The sequence below is a fragment of the Phocoena sinus genome, chromosome 1 (genome assembly GCF_008692025.1).
Source record: "Phocoena sinus isolate mPhoSin1 chromosome 1, mPhoSin1.pri, whole genome shotgun sequence".
NCBI lineage: Eukaryota > Metazoa > Chordata > Mammalia > Artiodactyla > Phocoenidae > Phocoena > Phocoena sinus.
The window spans coordinates 115,707,369-115,729,586 of NC_045763.1; the positions used below are offsets into that span (position 1 = coordinate 115,707,369).

The window sequence follows — 22,218 nt, forward strand, 5'->3', positions numbered from 1 at the left end:
CAGGGCTCCTGGAAAGATGCACGTGTGCTTTCAGCACCAGCTATCAGAACACAGAGACCCAAGTAGGTGGAATCACTTCCCATCTCCCTCCCATGACTGGAGGATTTTCATGAAATCCCCACTGATGAGCCCCTCCCTAAATCCTCACACAGTTTCCCTGTCAAGTCCTATTACCCACAGGAGGGCAGCCATTACCTTGAACTTGAATTGTTAGAGGTTTTGAAATGTCTCTCCTTACTCCCCAAAAGCCTTTCCTAGAAGCAGTACAATAATATTTGTCATTGTCCCTGGAGACTGAATTTAGTGTGAAGTTTGATATATAACTCTTCCTAATTTCTTTTTTATTTTTGTAGAAAACTGTTTCACTTGTTGCTTCTCTCCCCCGGCATCTCAGAACAACATCATCTCCTTCAAAGACAGGGTGTGGAGCCTGGATGATCAGTCTGTCTGCAAAGAGTGGAGGAATGCAATCAATTTATTTCCTGATGCTTGTTTCTTCAAACTCTCATTTCTGCCCATGAAGAAAGAGCTGCAATCCTATACATACTTGCAACTGTCCTCCATCAACATTTCCACATGATCCCAAAACCCAGTTCTCCCTTGTCCTAGGATAATGAACTAATTTCCAGAAAATATCCTTAAGAAATCCTCATACATATTGTTAAAAGAGAAGTTTTATACCATACATTTCTTCAGACCCAAGTCCCTTTTTCCTGGTGACTTCCCCCATACTTACCAATACTTACCAATACTTCTTACCAATACTTACCAATACTTCTCTGGATGGAGAGGATGGACAAGGCAGCATCCTGTTGCTGTCCTATCTCCTTATTTTCCCCACTGGGGTCAATACATCAAATATCCTCATGCCTGTTTACAGCCCTGCCTAGGCTCCCTGCATTAGCCTAGCCCTTAGACATCCTGCCCAGTGGTTTAATTTCAGAGGCTCCCTCCTTTCTTTCCTCACCAGGTAAAAAATCCATATGTACGGGGTCACTGGGAGAAGATCTTTGAGTCTTGCATTTGTAATATCCAGTCTTGTGTATTTGGATCTCTTCAGATATATTATCCAACAAATGATCATTATGATACCAAGATATGTCTCCTTGGGCTGGAGAAAGGGAATCTCTGCATGTGAGAGTCACTCTGTCATTGTTGAAGTTTGTGGACCATGGAGGATTGAGGAGAAGAAAAGCTTTTGGGGTTACTCCTGAATAGGAAATGGAAAGACAAAGGCAGGTAAAGGTGAATGAGAGGTGGGTGGAGAGTAAGGAAGGGCCCAGCTGCAACTAGGAGTTTTTCTGGGCTAATTCCAATTAGGACCAGGGCTGGAAATGGAGCAGACACAACTTGGGGAACTGCCTGGGACAGAATCTGTTCTTTGTCATTTTTTGCCTAGTAGCAGTGGGTGGGTAGGTGTCATGCGGGATAGGTCTCAGGTTCCTTGTATGGGCTCAGAAAAGTTCAGGAGACATGATTCGTAGTTGGGCAAACACTGTGAGGGCCTCTGAAGGTGGGCTGATTCTGAAATGCTCTTGTCCTATACATTCCTGTCAAGGTAAAAGTCAGCCTGGGATGTATATACCTCAGAAGCAGTTTCTAGACTCTGAAAAACCAGTACCTACTTGGTTATTAATATCTAATGAACAAGATTTGTTTCACTTACAATTCTTTTAAACTTTGCTTAATTTGAGAGTCTATGGGGAAGGCAACATTTTTCTACTCTCCGCCTAAGGTGAGTATAATCAGTAATTGATACAGGATATAAAAAATTTGAACAAAGGGGCATGGACTGCTTGCATAATCATATTTGTATATATAATTGCAACTAACCAATGGGACCAGAAATTGAAACAGTGTAGTGACATGAGCTTCTTTTGGAGATGTATAAAGATTTGGCTTTAGCATTTTCCACTGTGAATAGGATATATTTCTATGTTCTTTGATAGTGGCACCAGCTTGGACATACAGAGGGGTCTTAGGGAATAGAGGAGATCAGATCTGAGTTTCTCTCAATATCAGCCTCCTGCCTCTGCCTTTCCTTCTGCAAATATTTCCTTCCCCTCCGCACTGTGGCATTCGGTAATAGGGAAAGAACTGAAGACTGGAGAAGTCAGAGGAGGGTCTGCTCACCCACTAATGCAACAGGTGTGACCTCGGAGTAGCAATACCACTGATGTTGGCACATCACCACAGGCCTCATTTATGGGTCCAGGCAGTGCTGGCTGGGAGGACCAATGCCCAGAGACCAGGAGGAACAGAGAAAAGGGAAAACTGACCTGATTGATCTCTTCCAGGAGCTGTGAGGGAGCCAAGATTTAAAGGTTAGCACAGAGCAATGTTTTTCAAACCTTTTCACTTACACAATTTGAGAAGTGTTCCAACAACCCAGCCACAACCACTTCTTTGGTTTTTCCTCCCATTTCGTTGCCCCCACTCTATGATACCCATAGTCCCCAAACAAAGAAACAAAAAAGAATAGCTTATAATTTATTGTATAAACATGAATGACTTGTACCCACAATCCTGACTCTTCTCTTTGCTATTTAATACTTAGCAGCTTCATAGTTCATTCCCCCCGTCTTCCCTAGCCTGAACTCAGCCATGTAGAGACAGAAAAGGCCTTGGAGAAATGGTTTCTCCTCCCCTCATTACTTGGGTACTGTTCCTCCTACATTTTCAATCTCTGGCTAAATACTGGCTTAAAGTCTCAGGAAGCGGGGTCATATTTCTCAGTAGATCTTCCCTTACTCAACTGAATTTTGAAAATAATTGTTTATGTGAGGGATTTAGAAGGGGTTTGGTGGAAAGAAACATCCAAGCTTCCTATGAGATGAAAAAGAAATGGTTGAAGAATCAAGGGTAATATACTTGGTTTGCTCTGTTGGCTTTGGTTTTCCTGGGACCCAGCTCTGCTCATTCTTCATCTCTTGTGTAAAGAAAAAAGTGTTGCCTGCCATTCCAGTTCTACAGTGATCAAGCTATTAGCCATTGTAGTTGCCCACAGACAGTGTACTCTGAGGAATTCAGGATGAAGAAAGACAGGAAACATTCTGGGCTTTGGATATATTGGCCCTTAGATAGTTAAGATGCATATCTAAGGGAAAGTTTCAAATGACCCCAGATTCTTGCATCTTCCCATACAGAGAAAAGCACTAAAATCGGTGAGATTTCTCTTCTTTGTGATTAGCAGTAATCTTTTGATGCTTGACTACATGTTTTACCAGCAAAAAGTTTATATATATCCTGGCTCCTCCCTTACCTCTTCAGAGCAGTTCCTCAGAGCTATCTGAGAGGCTGTCTTCTGGGCTATAGTCTTCAATAATTTCCCCAAATAAAACTTAACTCAGATTTCACATTGTGCAGTTTTCTTTCAGTCAATAGTTTTGGTGACCACAAAGGGACCCAGAGCAGACTTCACTCCTTTGCCTGAGGATCAGGAGCCTTGGTACCAGCAAGAGCCTCTTGTGCCCATTTGCCTCTTCCATGAGTTTAGAGAAATTTGGGTGAGTCTCTCCTGGTTCTCGGATCTCACAATTATTATTATTATTATTTTGGTTCAAGGCCCATGTTCATCATGTCCTTTATTATATCATCCATGCATATTAAGACTACAAATGACTTTCAGCTACTTAAACATATAATCATGATATAATGTCCATGGCTTTATAGAGTCCCAGCATAATGTTTCATATATTCTTTTTTTAACATCTTTATTAGAGTATAATTGCTTTACAGTGGTGTGTTAGTTTCTGCTTTATAACAAAGTGAATCAGTTATACATATCCATATGTCCCCATATCTCTTCCCTCTTGCATCTCCCTCCCACCCTCCTTATCTCACCCCTCTAGGTGGTCACAAAGCACTGAGCTGATCTCCCTGTGCTATGCGGCTGCTTCCCACTAGCTATCTATTTTACGTTTGCTAGTGTATATATGTCCATGCCACTCTCTCACTTTGTCCCAGCTTACCCTTCCCCCTCTCCGTATCCTCAAGTCCATTCTCTAGTAGGTCTGCATCTTTATTCTTGTCTTGCCCCTAAGTTCTTCTGACTATTTTTTTTCTTTTTTTTTTTAGATTCCGTATATATGTGTTAGCATACAGTATTTGTTTTTCTCTTTCTGACTTACTTCACTCTGTATGACAGTCTCTAGGTCCATCCACCTCACTACAAATAACTCAGTTTTGTTCCTTTTTATGGCTGAGTAATATTCCATTGTATATATGTGCCACATCTTCTTTATCCATTCATCTGTTGATGGGCACTTAGGTTGTTTCCATGCCCTGGCTATTGTAAATAGAGCTGCAATGAACATTTTTGGTACATGACTCTTTTTGAATTATGGTTTTCTCAGGGTATATGCCCAGTAGTGGGATTGCTGGGTCATATGGTAGTTCTATTTGTAGTTTTTTAAGGAACCTCCATACTGTTCTCCATAGTGGCTGTATCAATTTACATTCCCACCAACAGTGCAAGAGTGTTCCCTTTTCTCCACACCCTCTCCAGCATTTATTGTTTGCAGGATCTCCCAATTATTGGTTGATGATCCTGAGTTAGTTCTATTTTGTGGTGTATAATAGGGATTTGTCCCCCCCTCCCCCTGAGGCAGGAGATAGATGGGCCCCAGGTTAAACATTTACAACTGGCCTCCCATTTACATTTCATGAGGCAGGAAAACATGGGCTTCGGGCTGGACACTTACAGCTAGACTCCCGTTTGCATTTCCTGGGACAGGAGATAGATGGCCTCCAGGTTAGACATTGAAAATCAGTCTCCTGTTTGCTCTCCGAAATGGAAGCAATGACAGAGACAGTGTAAATAGCCAGGCTTCATCTCCTGTGGACACCTTCAAAAGCTGAGGGGTGATCTGACAAGCCCAACCACATGCCGCCCGGGCTGGGAGTCTCCACTCTGTGTTCAGTTCTGTTCATGTGTACATGTGTGCAAGTGTGTTTGTGTGTGTACGTGTATGCATGCAGGATGTGTACAGCTGAATAACAGGAGAGGATCTGCTGGGTTCCAGCATCCTGTGTCCCCCTCCCTGGCTGCCCTTGCTCGGGGTCACCTTAAGATAACAGTCATGGCTGGAACAGAGAGGGGCTAAACCTTGTTTGAGTAAAGGGTCAAGAGGTCACACATTTCCCCTTCTTGGGGCAAGGGACACATTGCACATGGCAGAAAGTCTCCTTTAGGGTCAAAAAGGAGGGCTCGCCACCCCATAATATGTGATGCTAAGGCCACCCCATAGGCCTTTGGGCTGAAATCCAACTTGGAAAAAAGTTGCACACACATGTTGGGGAGGGTCCTAGGGCAGGTCAGGTGTGGAAAAAGAAGCCAGATAATTGGCCAAAAGTAAACAAAGACCCGGAAGAACTGCCCTATATAAACGACTTAACTGCCTCTTTATCTTCTCCTTAGGGAGGATGCCCACACCTTTTCTCTCGGGGCGTGCATCTCTGCCTTGCTAAACAAACTGTTTCTCTGTGTTGTCTCCCACTTGTGCTATGTCTCTAATAATAAACTTTGTACCTGTTTTTACAGTTTTTACCTCCATGAGAAATGCATTTTTCACTGGGGGCAAGAGCCATGGGGTGTGGTGGCTATGATTCCTGGTTTTCATCCAGGCTACCCGGGTTCAATTCCTGGACAGGGAATTAAGATCTCGCTTCATGCCACCACTCACTTCTGCCTCTCCAATATCACCTCCACCCCAGTTTAAAGATACTGGGGGAGCCTGGTTAAAAGATACAAGGATTTATTCAGTTGAAAGACACTGAGCCTCTGGGCTGGGTAAAATGAAGGGCATCAGAAAGCCAGCCTCCAACTAACACTCCAGCCATGTTTATGTACATATGGAATTTATACTTACAAATATTGAATACTTGTTTAATTGGGAATTAAAGGAAATCTTGCCCTAAAATGGCCAAGATAGGGTTCTTTTGACATTCTAAAAATGATTAGAAGAAAGCCAGCTTGATAAAACATCTTTTCAAAATTTTGACCTTAAAGGAACAAAAGCCCTTCTAGGAGGAACTTGCATTTCTCTCCCTGTGCTTTTGAGATGTAAATGTTATATCTGATCTTCTTAGGCATTTTATTCCGTGTTTCGAGAGCTTGGTCTTTGCCATCCAGAAGGTACACATATGGTGTACATTTGGCAGCCAGCTGAATAGATTGGGATTCCAAGCAGTCATCTTGTCTGGCTATGCCAGCTCTCAGGAAAATTTGTTATAAGGAGTCCCAGCCCATAAGGGGCCTTGTCATCTCAACCTTTGTTGTGTCTACCTGCACAAAAAAGACCTTTAGTTTCTTAGACTATTATGGGGAGTAAACTTTCTGTATTTTAAGAAGGCTGCATTCTTTGCGCTCTCTTGTGGGGTTGCCTCTTGCGTCTTATTGGTTTGAGTTGTTATTAAGATACTATTCATCAATGGCCAGACATTGGATTCTTTAAATTGGAGAAACTTCTAAATTGCTAAATTTTTAGAGAGCTCTCATTTTAAACAGCTGTTTTATTGGTGCCTATGAAAATACCAAATTAAAAGGTAGATGCAAAATATATATATACATACATAAGTAAAACAGGTAACCTTAAAAACTCCCTTAGTTTAAGGGCTTCCCTGGTGGCGCAGTGGTTGCGAGTCCACCTGCCGATGCAGGGGACAAGGGTTCGTGCCCCGGTCCGGGAAGATCCTGGCTGGGCCCGTGAGCCATGGTCGCTGAGCCTGTGCGCCCAGAGCCTGTGCTCCGCAACGGGAGAGGCCACAACAGTGAGAGGCCCGCATACTGCAAAAAAAAAACAAAAACAACAATACAAAACAAAAAAAAACCTCCCTTAGTTTAAAACTAACAAATAAAAACTGTTTTAGGAAGACTTATTTGTGGTCTCAGCTTCCCTTCAATGGTTCTTGCAGATGCTAATAAAAACATTAGCTTAATTAATGTTAATTAGGTTGATTAACAGGAGAATAAGAAGAAACTGAGGGGAAAGTCAAGAGACTTCTTCCTAACGAAGTGAAAATTTTAAAGGGACTTATCCCAACAGAATGGAAATCTTTAGATGATTATTAGGAAATGGGATAAATAAAATGGATTTTGATAGGATTAAAACAAAAGTTTTGACTACCTGGGGTTGGATAGACCAAAGGGACCCCCCAATTAGTCCCCCCAACATTAAAGTGCACTCTATTAACCCCTATTTTGAAACAAAATTTAAAGGCTGGAAGAAAATTACACTGAGATACCTGACTAGCATTTGCTTGGGACAACAGTGAGATCAATTAATGAAGTTAAGATTAACAAAAGGGCCTGTGTCCCTTGGTTTGACCCCTCACTGGGAACCCCAAAGCTTTTTATACAAAAATGGATAAAATGGCCAGGGGATAAAAAGGAAAGTTTCTGGACTCCTTGTAAGACCAAGACTTGTTGATGGGGTCCTAATGGAGGCTTAAGTTAAAGGTACAAGAGTTATAAATTTGAAATAAAATCTTATAAAAACTGATGTATTTGAATGGGATTTATATAAGATGGTTACATCTCTTTTGTCTAATTGTACTGTGGGATAGACATTACATCTCTATGAGGAGTGCTTCCCCTGACTGGTATTATAAGACAGGGCATATAAATCTGCCCCATAGGCAGTATTAATTAAACATACTAAAAGAAACCAATAGGGACTTCCCAGGTGGCACAGTGGTTAAGAATCCGCCTTCCAATGCAGGGGAAATGGGTTCGATCCCTGGTCAGGGAACTAGATCCCACGTGCATGCTGCAACTAAGAGTTTGCATGCCACAACTAAGGACCTGGAGAGCTGCAACTAAGACTCGGTGCAACCAAAATAAATAATTAATTTAATTAAAAGTTGATTTTTTTAAAAAAGAAAGAAACCAATATAGTTACCTGTGCCCACACAGCATAAAGTAAAAATGGGGCCCCAACATTCAGGGACTAATAAAAGCAATAATAAATATTTTTTGTCCCTAGGGTAAATTGCTCTGTTTAATTTGTGCATGCACAAAGAGGGTCTTTGTAGAATACCTTGTGCATAAATTTTTGAAGGCATGATAAATTGAATCCCAAAGTTCTAGAACATAGAACTCTTGATTTCCAGTTTAGTGGAAAATCTTGCTGATATTAAAAAAGCAAATGAAAGAAAATGTAATTGGGCAAATCAATCTTTTAATATCATTTAAGCAGCAGACCAGTTCTTTGGGGAATTAAAAGCAACTGTCTTTGTCTTGCCAATCTACAAATCAGAAATGTAAATACAGCCCACAGTGACCTGAGACTGAGCCTAATTAGCTCAATCAGGTTGAACCTGAAGCTGAAGAGGGAAAAAAGGAAAAAAGAGGCCTTTTATCAATAAAACTCAAACTGTTGGTGCTCTTGCCTTCTGAGATGGCCCACATTCTGTCTGTGGTGTGTGTTTCTCCCAGGGCCGTCTTGCCTTTTGAGACGCGAATGGCATTCTGCCTATGGAAAGTGTATCTCTCTAAATAAACTCAGCCATAAAAAGGAATGAAACTGGGTCATTTGTAGACACGTGGATGGACCTAGAGAGTGTCATACACAGTGAAGTAAGTGAAAAAGAGAAAAACAAATACCGTATATTAATGCATATATGTGGGATCTAGAAAAATTGTATAGATTATCTTATTTGCCAAGCAGAGAGACGTAGAGAACAAATGTATGGATACCAAGGGGGAAAGGGGTGGGGGTGGGAGGAATTGGGAGATTGGGATTGACACATATACACTACTGACGCTATGTATAAAATAGACAACTAATGAGAACATACTGTATAGCACAGGGACTCTACTTAATGCACTGTGGTGACCTAAATGGGAAGGAAATCCAAAAAAGAGGGGATATATGTATGTGTATAGCTGATTCACTTTGCTGTACAATAGAAACTAACACAACATTGTAAAGCAACTACACTCCAATAAAAATTAATCAAAAAAATTAAAAGTAAATAAATAAATCCACTTCTTACCTATCTAAAAAATAAATAAATAAATAAAAACTAAACAAGGAATGAGGGGAAGATGGCGGAAGAGTAAGACGCGGCGATCACCTTCCTCCCCACAGATACACCAGAAATACATCTACATGTGGAACAACTCCTACAGAACACCTACTGAACGCTGGCAGAAGACCTCAGACCTCCCAAAAGGCAAGAAAGTCCCCACGTACCTGGGTAGGGCAAAAGAAAAAAGAATAAACAGAGACAAAAGGATAGGGACGGGACCTGCGCCAGTGGGAGGGAGCTGTGAGGGAGGAAAGGTTTCCACACACTAGGAAGCCCTTTCGCGGACGGAGACTGCGGGTGACGGAGGGGGAAAGCTTCGGAGCCATGGAGGAGAGCGCAGCAACAGGGGTGCGGAGGGCAAAGCGGAGATTCCCACACAGAGGATCGGTGCCGACCAGCACTCATCAGCTCGAGAGGCTTGTCTTGTCTGCTCACCCGCCGGGGCGGGTGGGGCTGCGAGCTGAGGCTCGGGCTTTGGTCGAAGCGCAGGGAGAGGACTGGGGTTGGCGGTGTGAACACAGCCTGCAGGGGGTTAGTGCACCACGGCTAGCCGGGAGGGAGTCTGGGGAAAAGTCTGGACCTGCCGAAGAGGCAAGAAACTTTTCCTTCCCTCTTTGTTTCCTGGTGCGTGAGGAGAGGGGATTAAGAGCTCTGCTTAAAGGAGCTCCAGAGACTGGCCCGGGCCTTGGCTAAAAGCACGGAACCCAGAGACGGGCATGAGACGTTAACGCTGCTTCTGCCGCTACCAAGAAGCCTGTGTGCGAGCACAGGTCACTATCCACACCCCCCTTCTGGGGAGCCTGTGCAGCTCGCCACTGCCAGGGTCCTGTGATCCAGGGACAACTTCCCCGGGAGAATGCACGCGCGCCTCAGGCTGGTGCAATGTCATGCCGGCCTCTGACGCCGCAGGCTCGCCCCGCACTCCGTGCCCCTCCCTCCCCCCGGCCTGAGTGAGCCAGAGCCCCCGAATCAGTGGCTCCTTTAACCCCGTCCTGTCTGAGCGAAAAAGAGACGCCCTCCAGCGACCTACACGCAGAGGCGGGGCCAAATCCAAAGCTGAGCCCCTGGGAGCTGTGAGAACAAAGAAGAGAAAGGGAAATCTCTCCAAGCAGCCTCAGAAGCAGCGGATTAAAGCTCCACAACCAACTTGATGTACCCTGCATCTGTGGAATACATGAATAGACAACGAATCATCTCAAATTGAGGAGGTGGACTTTGAGAGCAAAATTTATTATTTTTTCCCCTTTTCCTATTTTTGTGAGTGTGCATGTGTATGCTTCTGTGTGAGATTTTGTCTGTATAGCTTTGCTTCCACCATTTGTCCTAAGGTTCTATCCGACCGTTTTTTTTTTCTTCTTCTTGTTTTTAAAAAAGAAAATTTTTTTTCTTAATAATTATTTTTTATTTTAATAACTATTTTATCTTACTTTATTTTATTTTATCTTCTTCTTTCCTTCGTCCCCTCCTTCCCTACTTCCTTCTTTCCTCCTTCCCTCCCTTCCTCCTTTCTTTCTATTTTCTTTCTTCCTTCCTTCCTTCCTTCCTTTCTTTCTTTCTTTCTTTCTTTCTTCCTTTCTTTCTACTTTTTCTCCTTTTTATTCTGAGCTGTGTGGATGAAAGTCTCTTGGTGCTGCAGCCAGGAGTCAGTGCTGTGCCTCAGAGGTGGGAGAGCCAACTTCAGGACACTAGTCCACAAGAGACCTCCAAGCTCCACAAAATACCAAACAGCAAAAATCTCCCAGAGATCTCCATCTCAACACCAGCACCCAGCTTCACTCAACAACGAGCAAGCTACAATGCTGGACACCCTATGATAAACAACCAGCAAAACAGGAACACAACCTCACCCATTAGCAGAGAGACTGCCTAAAATCATAATAAGTCCACAGACACCCCAAAACACACCACCAGACATGGACCTGCCCACCAGAAAGACAAGATCCAACCTCATCCACAAGAACACAGGCATTAGTCCCCTCCATGAGGAAGCTTACACAACCCACTGAACCAACCTTAGCCACTGGGGACAGACACCAAAAAAAAAACGGGAACTACGAACCTGCGGCCTACAAAAAGGAGACCCCAAACACAGTAAGATAAGCAAAATGAGAAGACAGAAAAACACACAGCAGATGAAGGAGCAAGATAAAACCCATCAGACCTAACAAATGAAGAGGAAATAGGCAGTCTACCTGAAAAAGAATTCAGAATAATGATAGTAAAGATGATCCAAAATCTTGGAAATAGAATGGACAAAATGCAAGAAACATTTAACAAGGACCTAGAAGAACTAAAGAGCAAACAAACAACGATGAACAACACAATAAATGAAATTAAAAATACTTTAGGTGGGATCAATAGCAGAATAACTGAGGCAGAAGAACGGATAAGTGACCTGGAAGATAAAATAGTGGAAATAACTACTGCAGAGCAGAATAAAGAAAAAAGAATGAAAAGAACTGAGGACAGTCTCAGAGACCTCTGGGACAACACTAAACACACCAACATTCGAATTATAGGGGTTCCAGAAGAAGAGGAGGAAAAGAAAGGGACTGAGAAAATATTTGAAGAGATTACAGTTGAAAATTCCCTAATATGGAAAAGGAGATAGTTAATCAAATCCAGGAAACACAGAGAGTCCCATACAGGATAAATCCAAGGAGAAATATGCCAAGACACATATTAATCAAACTGTCAAAAATTAAATACAAAGAAAACATATTAAAAGTAGTAAGGGAAAAGCAACAAATAACACACAAGGGAATCCTCATAAGGTTAACAGCTGATCTTTCAGCAGAAAATCTGCAAGTCAGAAGGGACTGGCAGGACATACTTAAAGTGATGAAGGAGAAAAACCTGCAACCAAGATTACTCTACCCAGCAAAGATCTCATTCAGATTTGATGGAGAAATAAAAACCTTTACAGACAAGCAAAAGCTGAGAGAGTTCAGCACCACCAAACCAGCTTTGCAAAAAATGAGAAAGGAACTTTTCTAGGCAAGAAACATAAGAGAAGGAAAGACCTACAATAACAAACCCAAAACAATTAAGAAAATGGGAATAGGGACATACATATTTATAATTACCTTAAATGTAAATTGACTAAATGCTCCCACTAAAAGACACAGATTGGCTGAATGGATACAAAAACAAGACCCATATATATGCTGTCTACAAGAGACCCACTTCAGACCCAGAGACACGTACAGACTGAAAGTAAGGGGATGGAAAAATATATTTCATACAAATGGAAACCAAAAGAAAGCTGGAGCAGGAATTCTCATATCAGACAAAATAGACTTTAAAATAAAGACTATTAGAAGAGACAAAGAGAGACACTACATAATGATCAAGGGGTCAATCCAAGAAGAAGATATAACAATTGTAAATATTTATGCACCCAACATAGGAGCACCTCAATACATAAGGCAAATACTAACAGCCATAAAAGGGGAAATCGACAGTAACACATTCATAGTAGGGAACTTAAACACCCCACTTTCACCAATGAACAGATCATCCAAAATGAAAATAAATAAGGAAACACAAGCTTTAAATTATACATTATCCAAGATGGACTTAACATATTTATAGGACATTCCATCCAAAAACAACAGAATACACATTTTTCTCAAGTGCTAATTGAACATTCTCCAGGACTCATCATATCTTGGGTCACAAATCAAGCCTTGGTAAATTTAAGAAAATTGAAATTGTATCAAGTGTCTTTTCTGACAATAACACTATGAGACTAGATATCAATTACAGGAAAAGATCTGTAAAAAATACAAACACATGGAGGCTAAACAATACACTACTTAATAACGAAGTGATCACTGAAGAAATCAAAGAGGAAATATAAAACATGACAATGGAGACACGACAACCAAAAACCTATGAGATGCAGCAAAAGCAGTTCTAAGAGGGAATTTTATAGCAATACAATCCTACCTTAAGAAACAGGAAACATCTAGAATAAACAACCTACCCTTGCATCTAAAGCAATTAGGAAGGACAAAAAAAACCCCAAAGTTAGCAGAAGAAAAGAAGTCATAAAAATCAGATCAGAAATAAATGAAAAAGAAATGAAGGAAATGATAACAAAGAACAATAAAACTAAAAGCTGGTTCTTTGAGAAGATAAACAAAATTGATAAACCGCTAGCCAGACTCATCAAGAAAAAAAGGGAGAAGATTCAAATCAATAGAATTAGAAATGAAAAAGGAGAAGTAACAACTGACACTGCAGAAATACAAAAGATCATGAGAGATTACTACTAGCAACTCTATGCCAATAAAATGGACAACCTGATAGAAATGGACAAATTCTTAGAAATGCACAACCTGCCAAGACTGAATCAGGAGGAAATAGAAAATATGAACAGACCAATCACAAGCACTGAAATTGAGATTAAAAATCTTCCAACAGGGCTTCCCTGGTGGTGCAGTGGTTGGGAGTCCGCCTGCTGATGCAGGGGATGCAGGTTCGTGCCCCAGTCCAGGAGGATCCCACATGCCGCGGAGCAGCTGGGCCCATGAGCCATGGCCGCTGAGCCTGCACGTCCAGAGCCTGTGCTCCACAGTGGGAGAAGCCACAACAGTGAGGCCCACATACCACACACACAAAAAAATCTTCCAACAAACAAAAGCCCAGGACGAGATGGCTTCACAGGTGAATTCTATCAAACATTTAGAGAAGAGCTAACACCTATCCTTCTCAAATTCCTACAAAAAATAGCAGGGGGAGGAACACCCCCAAACTCATTCTATGAGGCCACCATCACTCTGATACCAAAACCAGACAAGGATGTCACAAAGAAAGAAAACTACAGGCCTATATCACTGATAAACATAGATGCAAAAATCCTCAACAAAATACTAGCAAACAGAATCCAACAGCACATTAAAAGGATCATACACCATGATCAAGTGGGGTTTATTCCAGGAATGCAAGGATTCTTCAATATACACAAATCAATCAACGTGATACACCATATTAACAAATTGAAGGAGAAAAACCATATGATCATCTCAATAGATGCTAGAAAGCTTTTGACAAAATTCAACACCCATTTATGATAAAAACCCTGCAGAAAGTAGGCATAGAGGGAACTTTCCTCAATACAATAAAGGCCATATATGACATACACACAGCCAATATCATCCTCAATGGTGAAAAACTGAAAGCATTTCCACTAAGATCAGGAACAAGACAAGGTTGCCCACTCTCACCACTCTTATTCAACATAGTTTTGGAAGTTTTAGCCACAGCAATCAGAGAAGAAAACGAAATAAATGTAATCCAAATCAGAAACGAAGAAGTAAAGCTGTCACTGTTTGCAGATGACATGATACTATACATAGAGAATCCTAAGCATTCTACCAGAAAACTGCTACAGCTAATCAATGAATTTGGTAAAGTAGCAGGATACAAAATTAATGCACAGAAATCTCTTGCATTCCTATACACTAATGATGAAAAATCTGAAAGTGAAATCAAGAAAACACTCCCATTTACCATTGCAACAAAAAGAATAAAATATCTAGGAATAAAACTACCTAAGGAGACAAAAGACCTGTGTGCAGAAAATTATAAGACACTGATGAAAGAAATTCAAGATGATACAAATAGATGGAGAGATGTACCATGTTCTTCGATTGGAAGAATCAACATTGTGAAAATGACTCTACTACCCAAAGCAATCTCCAGATTCAATGCAATCCCTATCAAACTACCACTGGCATTTTTCACAGAACTAGAACAAAAAAATTCACAATTTGTATGGAAACACAAAAGACCCTGAATAGCCAAAGCAATCTTGAGAACGAAAAACGGAGCTGGAGGAATCAGGCTCCCTAACTTCAGACTATAATACAAAGCCACAGTAATCAAGACAGTATGGTACTGGCAAAAAACCAGAAAGATAGATCAATGGAACAGGATAGAAAGCCCAGAGATAAACCCACGCACATATGGTCACTTTATCTTTGATAAAGGAGACAGGAATGTACAGTGGAGAAAGGACAGCCTCTTCAATAAGTGGTGCTGGGAAAACTGGACAGGTACATGTAAAAGTATGAGATTAGATCACTCCCTAACACCATACACAAAAATAAGCTCAAAATGGATTAAAGACCTAAATGTAAGGCCAGAAACTATCAAACTGTTAGAGGAAAACATAGGCAGAACACTCTATGACATAAACCACAGCAAGATGCTTTTTGACCCACCTCCTAAAGAAATGGAAATAAAAGCAAAAATAAACAAATGGGACCTAATGAAACTTCAAAGCTTTTGCACAGCAAAGGAAACCACAAACAAGACCAAAAGACACCCCTCAGAATGGGAGAAAATATTTGCAAATGAAGCAACTGACAAAGGATTAATCTCCAAAATTTACAAGCAGCTCATGTAGCTCAATAACAAAAAAACAAACAACCTAATCCAAAAATGGGCAGAAGACCTAAATAGACATTTCTTCAAAAAAGATATACAGGTTGCCAACAAACACATGAAAGATTGCTCAACATCATTAATCATTAGAGAAATGCAAATCAAAACTGCAATGAGATATCATCTCACACCAGTCAGAATGGCAATCATCAAAAAATCTAGAAACAATAAATGCTGGAGAGGGTGTGGGGAAAAGGGAACACTCTTGCACTGCTGGTGGGAATATGAATTGGTACAGCCACTATGGAGTACAGTATGGAGGTTCCTTAAAAAACTACAAATAGAACTACCATATGACCCAGCAATCCCACTACTGGGCATATACCCTGAGAAAACCAAAATTCGAAAAGAGTCATGTACCAAAATGTTCATTGCAGCTCTATTTACAATAGTCCGGAGATGGAAACAACCTAAGCGCCCATCATCGGACGAATGGATAAAGAAGATGTGGCACATATACACAATGGAATATTACTCAGCCTTAAAAAGAAATGAAATTGAGTTATTTGTAATGAGATGGATAGACCTAGAGTCTGTCATACAGAGTGAAGTAAGTCAGAAAGAAAAAGACTAATACCGTATGCTAACACATATATATGGAATTTAAAGGAAAAAAATGTCATGAAGAACCTAGGGATAAGACAGGAATAGAGGCGCAGACCTACTGGAGAACGGACTTGAGGATATGGGGAGGGGGAAGGGTGAGCTTTGACAGGGCGAGAGAGAGTCATGGACATATACACACTAACAAACGTAGTAAGGTAGATAGCTAGGGGGAAGCAGCGCAAGGCACAGGGATATTAGCTCGGGGCTTTGGGACAGCCTGGAGGGGTGGGAGGGGGAGAGTGGGAGGGAGGGAGACGCAAGAGGTAAGACACATGGGAGCATATGTATATGCATAGCTGATTCACTTTGTTATAAAGCAGAAACTAACACACCATTGTAAAGCAATTATACCCCAATAAAGATGTTAAAATAAATAAATAAATAAAAATAAACAAACAAATAAACAAACAAAAAGAAGATGTGGCACATATATACAATGGAATATTACTCAGCCATAAAAAGAAACGAAATTGAGCTATTTGTAATGAGGTGGATGGACCTAGAGTCTGTCATACAGAGTGAAGTAAGTCAGAGAGAGAAAGACAAATACCGTATGCTAACACATATATATGGAATTTAAGGGAAAAAATGTCATGAAGAACCTAGGGGTAAGACAGGAATAAAGACACAGACCTACTAGAGATTGGACTTGAGGATATGGGGAGGGGGAAGGGTAAGCTGTGACAAAATGAGAGAGTGGCATGGACATATATACACTACCAAACGTAAAATAGATAGCTAGTGGGAAGCAGCCACATAGCAGAAGGAGATCATATTGGTGCTTTGTGACCACCTAGAGGGGTGGGATAGGGAGGGTGGGAGGGAGGGAGACGCAAGAGGGAAGAGATATGGGAACATATGTATATGTATAACTGATTCACTTTGTTATAAAGCAGAAACTAACACACCATTGTAAAGCAATTATACTCCAATAAAGATGTAAAAAAAAACAAAACTAAACAAAACAAAAGCAAACAAACTCAAAATGCTTGAAAGGCTCCCTCACCCAAAATCGAATTAACGGCCTCCTTAAGGATTTATCAAGGACAGATACAAATCTCAAAGTCTTTCCTGCAAATAGTAAAAAGCCTTAATTATCTGAGCAAATAAATTTAACTTACACCAAGTGTCATTTATAAATTAGTAAGTTTATATTGTAATACCTGATTCATGACTCAGATTTAAAATGAAGTTATGAGATCTCTAGTTATGTCTGTTTATACATCTGTGTGTACATTATACATATGATACATATTTACCTTCAGATAGTATTATCAAAATTAAATTTATAGAAGAGCTGTATCTAATTGACTTAAAAGTAGCATTTACAAATTAAATATTTTTAAATGTAGTAGAAACTAACCCAAATGAATTTCAAGTTCACATATCTGGGAAATATTCAATATTAAATTAATATTCAGTATTAAAGTTCAAGTTTGTTGGTTTAATTAATACAGATATGTCTTACTTTTATTACACTTAGCTTTACTAAAAGTCAAATAAGGTCATATTATCTCTATTATAAAATTTATCAGTGAGAAAAATAGCTTGGGATGGTGGCTGACTTGGTGTCATGTCTCAAAGTTTTCATGGATAATCTAAACATAATTGTTGAGAACAAATGAATTAAATAGATATAAATGGGGTAAGAGCTTTTAGGTGAACCCTTGAAGAATAATTATGTTTTATGGTATATCTACTTAAAAATAGTTTCTCTAGATTTTTGGTAACTTGAAACTTTAGAATTTTGGTGAGTGAATTTAAATGATGGAAATTTATTAAATACCTAGACCATTTCCAAATAAGATACTGAAATATTAATTACTGAATATAGGCTTCATTTTGCAGAGAAACTAAAGATATTTTGGACTATTAATAAAAATGTTTGGTGCCACACTAAAAAATAGTCTATAAAAAAGCACATATTTTTAGAAATCATAACTAATATTTGTAAGTTTGCCAATCTACAGAATGCTAATGTAAAAGACAGTGCATCATTGCTTACTTCTTAGCTTTTACTAGAAATTACAGTACTTAAACATTAAGAATTCTAATTAATATGCATAATTAAAACTAATAAGGGTAACAACTTTGCATGAAAGGAAAAGGACATAAAGAATGAACATTTTGTTATGGGAAAAGAGAGTCATTTTGTTCTAGAGAGAAAAAAAGGAAGAAAAAGCACTGGACTAAATCTGAAAGTAAAAAAGACAGTTACAGAAAGTTTGTGGGAAAGGAACCCTGGGAAAAGAGTTTTGTGCATGGTCAGGACTGGCTAAAATTAAAATAAAATTTAATTGAATAAATAAGTTTAAATATTAAAAGTAAGCTGGCACAAAACTAGAATTTGGTTTTCTCTCCAAGGTCAGAGAACAAAGTTTTCTTGGAATATTGATCTGCTTTTGATAACAGATTGTAAAGTTTCTTTACCTTTTAAGTAATTTGTTGTAGCTTTCTGTATTTGCCTTTAAAATCTTTAATGTCACGTTGGTTGAGTGAATAAGTATTGTTTCACACTGACCTATGATCCTATTTGACCAAGTGTCTTAAAAACCTTGTGATATCTTTGACAAACTTCCCAAGTCAAATTCCAAATGAATTCTCTTGACTTCTAGCTAACTTTGTGATGCTTCAAAGGGCCACTGAAACATCCCAAAGAGAGATATTAAACTAATTAGGGTTGTTGAGTATGTTAAATTACATGGGAAATATTGTCAAATTAGTTGTGATAAACTTTCTTAGGCTATATTATATGGGTATATGTCATTAATATAGAGCTTCTAAAAATTATATGAAATTCCTAAAAATCCGATATGTCCTGGTATAGTGTTATTAGTCATAATTCTAATTATTATCTTAAAATGTTGTATGTCACAGAATGTTGTATATTCTTTGTCAGTTATGTTGTAATCAGATATTTAACCATGCCATTTAAAATCTTTCGTCTTTTATAGACAGTCATTGTTTTATGCTTTTACAAAATCAAGATCTTCAAGATTCACAGAAAGGACTTTTTGACAAATAAGGTTTCTGATGACTTGTAGATCATACCACTGAACTGGGTAAGAAATTACAAAACTCTAATGGAAAACCTGATGACTTCATCCAGATCAGCAGGAATCAGTTACATGGGACTGAATGAACTAATAAACACAATTTGTATTTTATAACTTTTTTCTGAAATATTACTGACTTTTAATATTTATTTTCCAGAAAACCTTTCCTCTTACACTATGACCTACAAAAAAATGATAAAGTATACCTTTGTAAACAAAGATGAAATATTTAGCTTTTTCTCTCTACCTGATCCCTCCAGAATTTGGCTTTTCCAGCTGGCTCCCCTCTGGACTTTATAGCTTATTGCAATCCAGATTACAACTAGTTATACTCATCATTATTTTAATCTGTTCTCTCTTTGTTGTTTTCAAACTATGCTTTTTGTCTCCCTCTGCTCCACTCTGAGCTATATTACTTATATTCTGTCTATTTTGTAATATTGTTGTTTCTTAAATTACCTGATGTGTAACCAGGCCTCCAACAAAATTAATGATGGCTAAAAGTCTTGAGGCAATGATCACATATATAACTCTATACAGAATAATTGTAATAGTGCAACTCTAGATATGGGAAGAAGTAACAAGGGAAAAATATTTCCTGGATCATAATAGACTAGTAAGACAGATGATCCAGAGAATTTTAGGTTATTAACAGGGCCTAATCCAGATATAGCACATGAATGGCCTATCACTGAGATCTTCACCTTACTTAGGAATAAGTGTTCTTAGCGCCACGGGACAAATAGGTCATGAAATGCCTCCCAAACCTTGGTCGAATTTATGACCAACAAAGGGCACTGTAAAGAAAAAAATGTTGCCTGCCATTCCAGTTCTATAAGGATCAAGCCATTAGCCACTGCAGTTGCCCACAAACAGTGAGCTCCAAGGGGAATTCAGGATAGAGAAAAACAAGAAACATTCTGTGTTTTGGATATACTGGTCCTTAAATAGTTAAGATGTATATCTAAGGGAAATTTTTATTTTTTGTGGTATGCAGGCCTCTCACTGTTGTGGCCTCTCCCGTTGCGGAGCACAGGCTCCGGACGCGCAGGCTCAGCCGCCATGGCTCACGGGCCCAGCCGCTCTGCGGCATGTGGGATCTTCCGGGACCGGGGCATGAACCCGTGTCCCCTGCATCGGCAGGCAGACTCTCAACCACTGTGCCACCAGGGAAGCCCCTAAGGGAAATTTTTAAATGACCCCAGATTCTTACATCTTCCCATACAGAGAAAAGCACTAAAATCATTAAGTTGAGATTTCTCTTCTTTGTGATTAGCACTAATCTTTTGATGCTTGACTGCATGTTTTTCCAGCAAAAAGTTTGTATATATACTGGCTCCTCCCTTACCTCTTCGGAGCAGTTCCTCAGAGCTATCTGAGAGGCTGTCTTCTGGGCGACAGTCCTCAGTAAGTTTCTTAATAAAACTTAATTCTCAGCTTTTATGTTGTGCATTTTTCTTTCATTTCACACTTGCTATCTGTCTCTGAACCCCAAGTGGAAGCAGAGACAGAAGCTCCTTGGTCTTCTCTGGATGACATTAGGAGCTGAAGCCCCTGTCCCAGTCCAACCCATCTACTCACCCAGGATCAGCAGCAGCAGCCACAGAAACATGGGGATGTGGCCTGGCTGAGGGCAGGGAAAGTCTCTCTCACAAGCCAGGCTTCTTTCTCATCCACGAAAGAGGACAGAAGGGAGGTACTCAGATGAGATCTGCAAGAGTTAGAAAAGGGGAAGTAAAAGAATCATATCTTGCCTTGGGTTCTGAAAAATTAACACAACTACCTTCCTAAATGTTGCTTGTATTTCAACCCCGGCAGTTGTGCAGTTTTAGACGTTGACAGTTACCTTCTAGCAGGTCAACTCTCTCTGGAGAAATGTCTCCAAGGCTGTGCTGGGTTCTCTGAAATGCCACACTATAGATTTGCTAGTATTCAAATAACTTTTTTTCATTTTTCAAATGGAAAAACCCTTCCATTACCTTGAATTCATACAACATCTGGTTCTGCATAAGGCTCCTAATATAGACATACCTGGTGACTGTGGTGTCCTGCTGTTTTATGGTGTAAGTCACAAAAAGTCAAAGGGTCAAAGCAGACACGAAAGCCTTTTGACTTTACATAAAGTGGCACAAAGTTGTTGAGGAGGAAAAATTTTTTTTAATTCACCAACTACAAAAGAAGCTGCCCCTAAATTCCTCCCAGATCTGTGCAAATTAGGAGATAAAAGAACAAGCATTAGGTAGGAAACTGTTTTGTGCCCCATCTCAGCCTATAACCAGTGCTGTGCCTGGGCAGGCCCTTGTGATTCTTATTATGATTGCAAGACACCCTCAGCAATAAACAGGAAGAAACTTTGGAAAAAAAAAGTTTATTACTCATAGGTCCTGGAAAGCTTTTATTGGGGTGGAGGGGGGGGCTTAGTGTTTTGAGGGCTCACTCTTTATTGGTGAATTTAAAATATAAAAGCCAGAAGTTAAAGCACAGGAAGAGAAAAAAACAAGAGACCCAAATGGTCAGTTATCAAAATCAACCAATACCTCTAAAACAAAGGAGCCTGGGGGGCAAAGGAGGGCGGTGGGGTGGGCTTTGGTGCTGCCTTTTATCTAGTGGCTGGCAATGTGTTTATTCAAAGTAGCTCTTTGAAGTGGATGTCTCAGCAATCAAAGTTTAAGTCGGGCACTTGCATTATGAAAGAAAGAACAACTGTTAGGGCCCATACTACAGAACCTCTGTTTTTAAAGCCAGAGCCTTTATCAGAGAGGCCTTCCCTGGCCTTGCAATCAAAGGGGTCTCACCTGATTATTTTCTGTTTCAAGCCCCTGTATGCTTTTTTTCATAGCATTTTATCATTATTTGTAATTATTTCCTCTATTTTCTTGTTTGTTTTTATGTCTTCTCCTCAGCTATCATTCAAGGGCCCATGTTTAGCTTACCCATTGTTGTATCCCTTGTACCTCTACCAATTTTCTCTTGCAGGGAGGCATTAAATAAGTATTTTTTGAGAAACTATGAAAAACTCTAGACCAGGGTTTCTTGACATTTATTTCTTAGCACTTCCCTAAGGGGGCCT

General features: G+C 39.9%; 1 protein-coding gene across 2 annotated transcripts in view; it reads right to left on the bottom strand.

The window, feature by feature from the left end:
* Positions 1–21,061, bottom strand: part of FCRL3 (Fc receptor like 3) — a 39,292-nt gene extending 18,231 nt beyond the window's left edge. Inside the window, exons 1-5 of one of the 2 annotated variants that reach the window (XM_032612874.1) lie at positions 20,995–21,061; positions 20,730–20,859; positions 2,280–2,300; positions 968–1,210; positions 196–447 (exon numbers count right to left, since the gene is read on the bottom strand). In XM_032612874.1, coding sequence (XP_032468765.1) covers positions 196–447; positions 968–1,210; positions 2,280–2,300; positions 20,730–20,760 — 547 coding nt within the window. In that variant the 5' untranslated portion in view covers positions 20,761–20,859; positions 20,995–21,061. Of the gene's footprint in view, positions 1–195; positions 448–967; positions 1,211–2,133; positions 2,301–20,729; positions 20,860–20,994 lie in introns of those variants that run through there. The other variant, XM_032612881.1, reaches the window with a different exon arrangement.
* Positions 21,062–22,218: the final 1,157 nt, after the last annotated feature.